At 39.3% G+C, this 12,786-nt stretch overlaps 1 protein-coding gene across 2 annotated transcripts in view; it reads left to right on the top strand.

Annotated features, from left to right (window-relative positions):
- LOC144637238 (nuclear pore complex protein Nup133-like) overlaps window positions 1–3,929 on the top strand; it is a 241,123-nt gene extending 237,194 nt beyond the window's left edge. For both annotated transcript variants that reach the window (XM_078496367.1, XM_078496368.1), the window contains exons 37-38: window positions 1,036–1,121; window positions 3,628–3,929. In XM_078496367.1, the coding sequence (XP_078352493.1) occupies window positions 1,036–1,121; window positions 3,628–3,779 (238 nt within the window). In that variant the 3' untranslated portion in view covers window positions 3,780–3,929. The remainder of the gene's footprint in view (window positions 1–1,035; window positions 1,122–3,627) is intronic.
- The last annotated feature ends 8,857 nt before the right edge of the window (window positions 3,930–12,786 follow it).

The raw sequence follows: 12,786 nt of genomic DNA, 5'->3' as shown, positions 1-12,786 counted from the left end.
TTTTGAACGTGCGAGGGATCATATTTTTCCATACATTGACAGTGATTTTTCCAATTCACGCCTAGGAATCGGCTTGGAATTATTGTCAGCATGCTTAGTATGAATCACAGTAGCAGTTTAACGTATTGAATATTACAGCAGACATACCAAACTTTTTGCTTAGGACTTATTTTTAAGCGCTTTTTATCACTGAGTCAAGCGTATTGAGTATAAAACCATTGTTCGAAAACAGTTATGTCTTCTGTATTTATTTATGCCAAAAGAGGCTTGCATCATTACGGTCTGTATGGCTCAGTGATTTTGAATAAAATGAAAAAATTGCGCAATACGTAAAACGGCTACTGTGATCCAAAAATAAAATGTAGCCTGTCAAACCGGTTATACCAGCCAAGATAAAAATAGAACACCTACAATTTAATTAAATCCACCTCATTTTCTTCATGAGTCTATGACGTCATCGCAGTTAATTTATTCCGCCTCACGCTAATGAGATTCCACCTCAAGAAAGTGGAGTAAAACACTTGTGCAAAGCCTACACAGTTTTTCCAATGCGAAAAGAGCCTTTGTCTCTGCTACTGAGCATGCTGACGATCCGATTCCTAGCCAATAATTTATTGTATTCTTTTCAAAAAATAGCCGCTTAATTAATTAACACATTTTTACTAAGCTTTGTTTTTATTATTATTATTCAGCTCGCCTTTTTTTGTATATATTTTAGTCATTTTGTATACCATTTTTAGCTGTCGAAGGCTGTAGAACGACAGCCAAAAGTTCATTATTTTTAAGATTTTAGTCAGTGAACGTTTTTTTTATGTCCCATCCTGGCTGTGCTTCAGTCTTTAACATATGGTATTGCTCAGTTTTGTACTTTAAAACCAAACCAAGAAGGAATATTTGAACATTTACAAAATAATTTGTTTTTTTCTTAATCAATACTGGATATTAACAAGCTTTAAGAGAAGGTAATGAATGCGCGTTTTCTCCAGTGTAAGTGAACAACTCACTCAAGATGACGGAACTGTTTTGTCTTCACAGCTGGTCGTCACTTCCAGCAAAAGACCCTCTGTTATCTGCTAAGAATACTGTTTTCTTCAAAACTGTTGAACTGGCCTACACGCAAGGTACTGTACCTTATTATAACATTTAAAATTTCATTATTATACATTAGAATTACTTTGAAACATGTGATTGGTCGAGAGCATTCAGTCAATTTACAGTAGCATGTGAACTTCACATAACAACCCAATATCTGCTGCAGTTATTGGGTTATCATGTCGAGTTCAAAGTCCGCCTAGTTTCCAAGCCCCTCGTCCGTGTAGTGCTGTCAAGCTTTTGAAAGTATGGCTGAGTGATTCGCCTCCGTTTCCGTAGAGGAATTGAAAGTTTTGATCGAGAATAACGATTCTAAAAACACCAAGAGAACAACAAAAAACAAGTGTAAAAATTCTGAATGATTATTTGAGGAAGAAGAACCTGGAGGAACCACAATATAAAACTGACTGGCGCTAGAAAAAGTGATAGCAAATTGTTTGAAAATGTATAATAAAACAGTTATTGAATTCGGTTTTTGCATGACATCGTGAATTATCAAAGCCTCGTGTCTGTGTTATCTGCCGAAGGCTGAGACAGATAACACAGACCTCGGTTTTGATAATTCACAATATCAGGCTCAACCTCATCCAATAATTGCTTATTGTATTTTCATCGTGACAACCATTTTCCCGTAAAGCTAGCTAAAATTAAAGCCATTCTGGATGCAAACATAAATAATTTATAAACTTTCACTTTAAATGAAACACAAAGCTGAGAGAGCTTAAAACCTTTGCCCCAAATAAATCCACCCTTAAGCTTAATTGTCCAAGGAATTAAACACGTACTGGTATATTTATCACAGCATCAGTTAAACCCGGGATTAAACACTCTGCATCCCCTCTACTTCACAGTTTTTACTACCCAGAACTGAAGTGGTCATGTGATTCCCTATTAAAACAAACTCACGTAGTCAACCAAAGAGAAAATCGACCAATGATTTCCTATTATAGTTCAACTGTTCAAGATCTACACTTTATCCTAGTACATTATGGCCAAGAAACGTAACACTGTGTACATTTGTTTATTTTTAAAACTATAGAATAAACATTTTTTTGGCTGCAAGTCTTTGCCATTGTTCAGATGACAACATCAAAACCTCGCCTTGCTAGGTCACAAGAATCCAAAACAAGTAAAGAGAACGTTTAAAGCCAGGGAAATGTCCTTAGTGAAATATCATGGCTCGTCTACAAGTATCAACAAAATATGAAGTGCAAATCTGCACGAAAATATCAAAATATCTTTATGAATGACTTTAAGAAAGAGCATGTGCCAAATTTATCAACGCAGCAACTGTTCTTTTTTAAACAGATGGGTGATTATTATAAGTAGCGACGACTTTGAGCAATCAAAGATTTTCTTCTGGAGAGATTTTAATAATAATAATAATAATAATAATAATAATAATAGTCTTTATTGATTCAAAAGATACAATTTCATGTCTTATGTTACAAGCAATAAAAATTAACACGGTCTACAAGATAAAAAAAGATCTAACTGCACATAAATTAACTACTTAATAGGTTTAGCCTCTGTGACCTTGTTATATCTAAAAATTAAACGATTAACGAATGTACTTTTAAAACACTCACTTTTGATGCTTGGTCGGACGCTTGACCTCGTCCATAAATTGTAGCAGCAGGCCTTTACACATGGAATAAAAAGCGACAGGGGGTGATTGGCGACCTGAAACACTCTTTGAAATATGCTATGATCCTGCTGCTGTCAGATTGATCGTATATTATAATTCCTTGTAGTAAAATTCCCTTTCCAGTAACGATTTAAGAAACATTGCACTGGAGTGAGGCTCGACTCTGATGCTCCATAGACTGAAAGGGAATGCATGAAATTGGAATGTTACCTTGGATCCCTCCGTGGGGTAACCAGGTGGGGAGGGGGGAACCCCGCGTATGAAAATGCGTCAAACTTTTAAAATAATAGTCTTGAGAAGAAGGGGTGAATGACATTCTTAGAATACGTAATCCAAATTGCAAAAAGTTCACCTGGAGGAAAAAATCACTAGAAATTCAAAGACACCTTGATTATTGGTTTCTAAGTGATCTTTTACAAGATGATGTTGCTAATGTTAAGATTGTCCCGGTCGTGCAATCTTAATATTTATAATTGTAACCGAGTATTGTACTGAAATTATGTAGTGTAGGAAGTCTCGATGTATTTTAGCCATTGAAAATATTATGTAAGCATATCAAATTATGAGAGAAAAAATAATATGCACGAAAATACCAAAACATCTTTATAAATGTCCAGACTTGACAAAAACACAGACAAACTTTCATGAAAATAACAACTCCACGCAAATAAATTCAATTCACAGAAGCAAAAGTTAATGGGTTTTTTTCTCAACAATCATTTCTGAAACAAAAAAAAAGGATGCTGTGGACGGTAAAAAGAATTGGATCTCTTATTCTTGTTTGCATTTTTAGGCCCAGAAAGTTGCTGCCACTATTTGAATTTGATTTTCTTTTCGCTATTTTGACGTTTAAGGATTGTTTAAATGATTGTTGTTTGTCTTTTTAGGTGTTGACCTCGCAGAGTTTATTCCTTCACTAGAATCCTTATTTGAAGCAGAGGAACTGGGCAATGCTGGTTTGTCTGAAAATCCCCAGTTCCGGTTTCTTCTCAAATCTGGATATGAGCAAATCGCAAGAGCTGCTATTTTGTCCAGTTAAACCAAGAAAGATTCCTGTCCATTGTAAGAGTTGAATCGCAATTTGATGACCTTTTTCTTGGGTGACTTACTGTGTCTACCAACCATTTATGTTACCAAAAAATAAAATGCATCTAGAGACAGCTTGTTATTAAACCAGCAAATGCTTTAAGATCTGCAGTGTTGTATTCTTTTTAAACCATACTATCCGTACAGGAAACTGTTACAAAGACAGCTGCCAAAAAAGTTCTGTGATAGTTGAAGTAGGTAGCATGATCGGATTTTGGGTTGACAATAACTCTCCTCTCCCCTCCCTCCCCTACATCCGTTTTATCCATTCCAGAGCATGTAGCACAGAGAATCAACAAGCTTATAGACAATACCTGAATACCAAAAGGAACTTTTTACACAGCTTAGGGGTCTTCATTTATCAATGTGCTTCTTAAAGGTAATTGGAAACAAGAATGGATCAGGCTTGGTCGAAACATGGGTCAAGAGTGGTCCACATACATGTCACACAACAGTCAGCACATTACTCGCTTACAATCCAGACGGACGTTTATTTCACTATCAATATACATTAACACTTCGTCTGCAAAGGAAACTCGTGACTACACGCTTAATTAACTGCGCTGCGCAGTTCTTGCTCTGCACGGGGTTTATTTTTGTCGGTGACCAGACCCAGACCTCCACTCGGTCAAGCTTGAAGTCACGCGATGTTTAGAAGCTGCAAATCAGTAACAAATGGAAAAATTTCTCGTTTTTTGTCTTTACAAAGAATGTTTAGTGTGAATTATTCGATTTGAAGCGTTTGACCCATGGAAAATGCTAAATAACCGCGCTTTCAAAGAGAAATATAATTCAGCGGGCCAGAATCTGTGAATAAATACCATTACGTTGGTGTCAAAGAATGTGCCAACATGACAAGTTTCACTTTCGATCGGCTAGACCTCGAGTCACGTAACGTTTTAAAGCTATTAGCTCCCTTTCAAATCTTTGCGAATCCTTTGGTCTTTACTAAACAAAGTTATTGCGAAGTATTTCTCTTTTAAGGGTTATCTATTTTTTTGCCTGTGATTTTAGAGATATGAAAAATTCCCTTCACAAACATGCCCTGAATTGTACCGCTTACGTCATTCGTCATACCCTCTGTGTTAAAAACAGCTTCAAAGTCCGCGCGTTGGAATTCGTCCAGAATTTTCATATAAGAAAAACTATTAATCGCGACTGGAACAATTCAACCATGAAATGTCACACAAAGTTTGTCAGTCGCTGCATTTTTACAACCGCCTATTGTAATACGAAAACCGAAAGAGGCAAAAATTTTGAACTGTTAAACAGGTTCAAAAATAATACTAACAGTATTGAAACTGCGAAACATTGTCAATGGGCCAGTTTTCAGTTTTATGCAAATGGAGAATACTGTCGAAACTCTCACTGATACTTACGTTCCTGGCGTGCAGCCAGACGTACTTATGAATTGATCTTGGAGACCCAGGGACAGTTGTTGTAAACTTTCACGCGAAAAATCCTGTCGTCCCGATAAGTGATTTTTTGGTTTCACGGATCAGGATCGTAGGAATTAAATTTGGCCAGCATCAGCTTATAAGAAAAATATTTAATTGCGGATGGAACAAGTCAACCATGAAATATCACAGGTGTTTTCTTACCATTTTGTTTGTCAGTCGCAACATTGTTTGACGCAGACAAAGGGGATAAGGGGGGGGTGCATTTTTTGTTCTCTCCACATGGCTCCCCTAGAGTGGCCACGTGACCAGCGCAGTTTTAAGCTCAAAGAGCTTCTTGTTAATAACAATTGTGTACTGACTGCATTAACCCTCGGACGTACAAGCAAATTCATCCCCCCGCTATCGTACAAGGGTTGTACACGAGGATGGAACCCCTCCCCAGAGTTTTCGTTCTATTAAGGCGCAGCCAAATTATTTTGCACTGAGTAGAAAGCCCGGCACTTACTCTTCAAAATGACATAATTTTTGTTGGCTGTGACGACATGACGTAATAAGAGCCGCCATCTTGGATTTCACCATTTTTGTGGGGACAAAGCCCGCACATTGGCATCAACTAAGTGATTTATTTATTTGTGTGTGGGTTTGCTTGTGTCACGTGGTCTTCTGCGAGAGAGCCTGGGGATGAGGTCGTCGGTGCGTGTCAAGTAGGCCATATTGGATTTTGGCGTGTGGTTTCTTGTATTTCAGCTGTTCCTGTAGTTGCTCGTCATTACAGCAGCTCACGAAGTCATACTAGCCAACATTTCGTTTGGCTGGAAGTCTGTGCAGGTTGCACATCATTTCAAGAGGAGCTTTTACGCTTACGCAAGCCAATATTGAGAGCCGCAAAAGCTATGTAATGATCGATCTCTTTCATATCTGTCGAGCTAGTGTCCTGCATGTAGGAATATTCAAAAACCAAATCGGGTTTCACATAAGCTTCATTAACGATGGATCTATCTAGAAACCAGAGCGTTGGCTAAAATCGAGTGCGTGGCTGCTTGTTCGGAACAAAAGGAAGAGCTTTTCAGATGAAACAGCACAATTTAATACATTTGTACTTTAATCAGTCTATATGGCTATATGTAAGGGTTATTTTGAGGCAACGAGGGAATATGCGATTTATTCACCGAGGGCGCAGCCGGAGGTGAATAAATCACATATTCCCGAGGTGGGAAAGAAAGTGGTGAAATGAAAAGCGAAACAGCTTCACTTGGCTGGCTGCGAGTTGAAAGTGCTCAAGCAAAGCTTGACAAGTAGAATGAGCAGAAAAAATCTCGATCTGGAAGAGGTAAAACCCAGAATCTTTTATTCAGACAATTCGTTTGACTGTTTAGCCAGATTATATTTCACACTCCTTCACTCCACTGTCCCCCCCCCCCTTCCCCCCCCTCCATCGCCCCCCCCCCCCCCCCACCCCCCCCCCACCCCCCCCCCCCCCCCCCCCCATCACCCCCCCCCCTCCCCCCGCCCCCCGCTCTCTCCTCCCCCGCCCCCCCCCCCCCGCGCCACGCCCCCGCTCCCCCCGCGCCCCCGGGCCCCCCCCCCGGCCCGCCGGTCCGCCCGTCCCGTCGCCCCGGCGGGCGCCCGGGCCCGGCGGGCGGCTCGGGGGCCCGGCGTACGAGACGAGGGGGTCCCCCCCGGGGCCGTCCCGGCCGAGGATCAGGGTCCGCGGGACGACGCCTGGTGCGGCCCGTGCTGGGGGCCCGCGGTGGTGGACGGGACACAGTTCTCTCATGTCGTTTTCGACTCCGCGCGGCCTGAATCATTTTTCGACTAAAAAGTTTTAAAACATCGAGGAACCTGTACGTTGTTTGGGCTTTGACCTTGTTTTGAATGAATGCGTGATGATATTTGCCGAGTTTGAATAAATTGTTGTTGTACGAGATTTGCGCATGTCATTTTCTCGCAATTTTTTTAATGAATAATGTTAATAAGGGAATAAAATGACTTTTTGAGGGAATATTGTTTATTTGCGCCCGCGCAGTGTCATTTGTGGCCCGAGCGCAATGACACTCCAAGGGAGCAAATAAACAATATTCCCTCAAAAAGTCATTTTATTGTCATTATTATCAATAAACAAGGCCAAATAACATCCAGATAGGTAACACATTCAGTTTAATGAAGTTAGCATCATGATTTTCAATTCAAATAACTATGGCAAGCCTTATGTAGCAATATTCAATTCACCTTTTTTCGACGTTTTTGCTTGTTTACAAGCTAAAGTAGGAGAATAGGGGTTATGTAGACAAAATTTGGAACCACATATTTGTAAACTCTCAAGGGACTTTTTTAATTTCTCAAGGGACTGTTTTAATCTCTCAAGGGATTACTTTCCGCTGTGGGTGATCACTTGCGATCTCGTGGAAAAAACGTGACTTGTCACATTTACAAACGTTATATAACAATTTTAAAAGTGACATGTCAGCTTTCTTATCTCAACGCACGTGTGTCTGAAAGGCGATCTATTCGCTCTTTTCAAAGATATTATTGAAGTTAAAACAAATGCAAGAGATGGGGGCTTCTTTTAGCTTAGGAGCGGTTAAAAATTAGGGCAAATTTGGTCGCTACATGCAAGCGCCATTCCATTTCGTCATCAGCCTAGGTCGTTAGGGACGTGACCTCGCGTTGATAGCAATGTTGCATGAATCGGCTTTACAACATGCGATCGTATCTACGCAGTTCGAGTGGAATTTCAGTCAAAGACAGCAAAATTCTTTCGTATTTCATCTTCAAATATAATTTGTAACGGTGGGTTTTTCCTTGTGTGCGTACGGGGAAACGGGCGAACTTGAACTTGAGATAATGAGGTACTGGGACGATAATTTCGGGGAAGATTAGACTCAAATGGGGCACTCACTTGCAAGGAAGAGCCGTAAAACTCTTGGGTACCGGGATCTAACCACGAACTGAACGGACAGCAACAGCAACAACTCAGCTTGGTTCCAACAGCAGTTTATTCGTAAGCGAAACGTAATCGAAAAGCATAACAAGTTCGGTTGTTTATATACAACAGAATATAAAGTCCTTTGAGGATAGCGCAACCTAATAAAAATTCTAACTCAACTTTCCGAGTTAATTGTCAAAAGTGTTCGTTGCTTGGCGGTGAAAGGTACAACTAAAATAACACTAAATTAAAACTACCGAACGAAATTAAAACTAGTGAATAGCTAGAAAGTGTTAACGAGCAGTTTCTTGCCGACCGCTCGCACCTCTAGTAAATTAAGTAACCAAACATTAATTAAAGAAACTAGATGTGTCAGCAAATGTATTCATAGTTAAAACGCGATGAGTCAGCGACCAACAGGTTGTTAATTACTCGTATTCAAGTGAATAGCAAAGGCGAGATCGGCACGAGACTCATTTAGCAAAACACTCCAAAAACAAAATTTAATACTGAGAAAATGTAACACTCTTTAGACACGCGGCAAGCGCGGAACTCTTAAGTAATTAGTTACGTTAATAAATCAAAACAACCGCTATTACTAAAAATACATAACAGAAAAACTTCGGAAGTAAAAAGAACCGACCTATTATTTTAAATCACGCCTTTTGTAATTTCTAATATTACCTGAACAGAATTATAAGCCAACAGCTTATTTTGGCTAAATAGGTGCTGTTGGTTTTTGTAAGTGATTTTTAAATGATTAACATGCTAAATACGAAAACAGCAAATTGAATAATTAGATATTTCAACAAAGCAAAGCGAATCCCAAAATAGTTAAACAAAGCGAAGCGAATCCTAAAATCATGTAGGATAGTAACCAACAAGATTAAGTAAATGATTATATGTTTTAAGCTAATACTCTATTACGAAAGGCAAAATATACAATTATCCTGATACAAGTGCATGAAACGAATAAGACTTACAAAGCAACTGACAATACGTAAAAGAACGAGATATGTTCATGAGAAGGTTCTTACGGTGAATTTCCCCCGTAGCATTCCTACGACCTCAGTTGAAGCCGTCCTCGGCGACTGAAAGGAGATAGGCTGCAAAATTAAGCCAGCAGGAGGGCATTTTGCGGGCGCATGCGTGCAACCGCTGTACAAAGACCGCGTGATCTTGGGAATAAAAATGGCGCGGAAGATTCAAACTTTGTTTTTTGTACTGTTTATCGTCACATAATTTAATATAGACGTAAATGTGTGTGGCAAGGCTCTTAAAAAGCAGATTTTCTGGCCTGCTTCGGGATCGTTGTTGCAAATAATGGGAAAATATGTGGGACAGGTAGGAAAGCCTTCACCGACAAAAATCAAACAGGCCGTAAAAAGAGGAAAACATTTATTCGTATGCTGGAGTGTGATATATTAGGATCAAAACTTCACATCAAATCAATTGCTGTAATACAGGCAGAGTGCGAGCAATATTATAGCTTGTCGGGAGATTTTTTGCCTAAAGGAACGGCCACCAAAGAAAAGGGTTTTCCCTGAGGGGAAAGACATGTTTCGGTGTTCTGCACATGATAATGCAGCTCACTGATGACTCTAAAGCAAAGCCAACTTGCCCTCGACTGGCAAACAGGGTTTACTGGAACAAGAACTACAGTTCTTTAAATCACATTTAGGCGACACAGAAGTAAAACAGTCGTTATAACAGAACGAACATCAATCTTAAAGAAATAAACGTTGAATGAAAATTTGAAAATAACATTGTTTATAGTTAAAAATTATTTCTTAAGACATTTTATGAAGCAGTTATTAGAACGTTTCTGAACAATATATATATATCGCTTGTTCGTTTTATGCTATTTTTTGACTGGTGATCAAGGCTAGATTTTGATAAAGGAGCCAAAAATGTACTAATTAACATAGTAAAATGTAAACAAATAGTCTACCAGCAAAGAATTACCATAACACTTTAAAATTAAGACCGATCTCAGTAATTCTTTTCTTGTTCAACGGAATAATTGTGGTACATCGAAATGTGAAGTTATTTTGACCAATGCTTAAGTTTTAGGAAATAATCACAAACGATAGTTTCTCTGTTAGAATAAACCAGCGAGAACGTACGTTAAAGAAAGCTAAAAATTACCACAATAGACCATTTTTTAACGCTACCTTCGCAGCATTAGACGATAGTTCAAGTACTTCAGGCTCCATATATCATCGGTAGACGCTGGAGATCAAGGTTAGATTTTGAGATTTTTGCATCGTGAGAACGATGAAATTGCAGTTTTATAAAAAGTCTGAACAAAATCATGACCACTCGCTCAAACCTGGTGTACTTGATTATAACATCGTATAGTTAAAACTGCTGTTTTATATTTTAGTACTAAGTAGCCGTAGCGCTTTCTCCGTTTAGATCTCCCAGCTATTAAAAACATGGGCAAGGTATTTAGGTTCTCGACATTCGGTCCCCATTTTGTCCACGCGCAATGTTTAATGCACATAGCCAAAGTCGATCAGATAAACGGCACGCCGACACCAAAGTATGCTTGATGTTGTCAGAAGATAAAGCAAGGACTCTTGGTATCGTATACAGCAAATAAAACTTAAAACACCTTTTATTTTGAGCGGAAAATTAGGCCATAAATTGTGAAAAATATGTAAACAATCGATAGCAGAACTTCTCTGTCGTGCGCACTAGCCCATATCGACGCATGCGCACGCAAAATGCCCTCCTGCTAATTAAGCCAAATGCTGGTCCTCCAACCATTGGGCAAACGCCAAGGCTTTGGGGACTGTTGTTGGTGTTTCTGCTGGTTTTAATTCCGTTAGGCGACTTGCTGGCGGGCAGTCGAGATCCTCCAAGTTGCGAACCAATAACGGTACCGGCAACGGCGCCAGGGACAAGGCCAACGCGGAGAAGCGTGCAACCATTTCATGTCCTTTCGTCCAAAGGACTACTGACTTAGGGACTGGGTGTCCTACCTCGAATGCGTTTAACAGCGCATCCTGCAAGAAGGTGAGGAATGCCGTTTCCACAGCACATAATAAAATTTCAAAGGCATTAGAATCGGAAACCTCGTGCACTGTATTAATTTGATTTATACCTTCTGAAGACGGTGCGTAAAATCCTTATCAATGGTTTCGTAAGTTTCATCAAAGGACTTGAGTGTGCTATTATCAAGTACCAAGGGATGGGGAATTTTAAAATTTGGATTCGGCAGAAATGAACTATTCAATAACGGAACTGTTTGCCAAGGAACAAAGTGAAAGTTATTATCGTGGAACACGGGAAATTGAAAAGAGAGATGTTTCGCGCATTCCGCAAGGGGTGTCGGTAAAACGCCGACTCGGGGTCGGGGTCGGGGTCATTTTTTTTAATTTTTTTTTTTTTTATAAAAATTCATCGATTCAGAAGAAAAAAAAAAGTTTATATTAGCGTGTGGGAAATTTCGATCGGACTAAGCATATCCTTCACAAAATAGCCGGGAATTTTGTTCCTTATAAGTTCAAAAGTATAAAAGAAGAAATTTGTGGTCTAACAGGCGACAGGTGAAATTCTCTATTAAACAGCGTGACGGATAGAATGTGCTGCCGACTTCTTTCTGAGCGCTATCTTCTCGCCAACATAGCATGAACTTTTCAGGTTTAAATCAAATTGTGCATGCGTTTGTGTAGCAAGAGAAAATTAATTCAGGTTTATGGTGTTTATATCGTTAAAATAACGCCGCCTTTCATATCCAAAAATTATTTATAAGGAAGCAGAATTGTTTTGTTTACACAGCGAAGCTCGCATTAACATGACTCGCAATCTTTAAGTTTCTAAATTCTGTTATTGTTTTAAATATAAATGGAGGTATTTAGCCATTTCTCCAATTTGCGTGACCGAAATGCGGAAATACATTTTCAGTGAATTAAAATTGATCTTAATGTACACATCGTTTTCGACGCAAATGGTGAGTTGTAGCCTGCCCGCCTTTCATCGCTCCCGCTTACTAGCTACACACACCATACAATCTTCAAATTCGATCCAGTTCGCAAATGAAGCAATTCACGTCTGTACAAAATTTTAAAAAGCTGGGAGTATGTTTCAATTGTTGAGGAACTTTCGTGACTGAAACATGTTACAACAAACTGCCCGACATGCGAGTTTCTCTGTCAAAACAAACCGCTTACTTCTTTGAAAATACTTCTTTTGATATGAAAGGCAGCTTTAATTTTTACGACTGAATTTATTCAGGAGTATTGTGGGTAGCCTTGGTTGGTCGGTTTTCGGTTGGTCCATCATCTGTAAACTTCTCATTGCAACTCCGCTGACCAGCAGATATACTTGTAGAAATAGTGTAGCAAGGCGGTCGTATAAAAGCGGCCGTATAAAGGCGGTCTTTTAAATTTAAAGGGGTTTACAAGAAAAACCAGAAGCAAAGAAACAAAATATGGCTGACAATTACGTGAAGAATTAAGTAATCGACCGCCAAAAAAGTGAACATTGAGAGCCAGTAATATGCATTAATCGATCGATGACTTTCGTGTCTATCTTTCGAGCTAGCGTATAGTACATGTAGTCGAATGTAGGAGCATTCGAAAACTAAATCAGGTTTCACATAAGCTTCATAAGCGATGGATCTATCT

Source organism: Oculina patagonica, chromosome 13 (assembly GCF_052425735.1).
Source record: "Oculina patagonica isolate OP01 chromosome 13, crgOcupat, whole genome shotgun sequence".
NCBI lineage: Eukaryota > Metazoa > Cnidaria > Anthozoa > Scleractinia > Oculinidae > Oculina > Oculina patagonica.
Note: the sequence above shows the minus strand (reverse complement) of the source record. Positions and strands in the feature narration are given on the sequence as shown.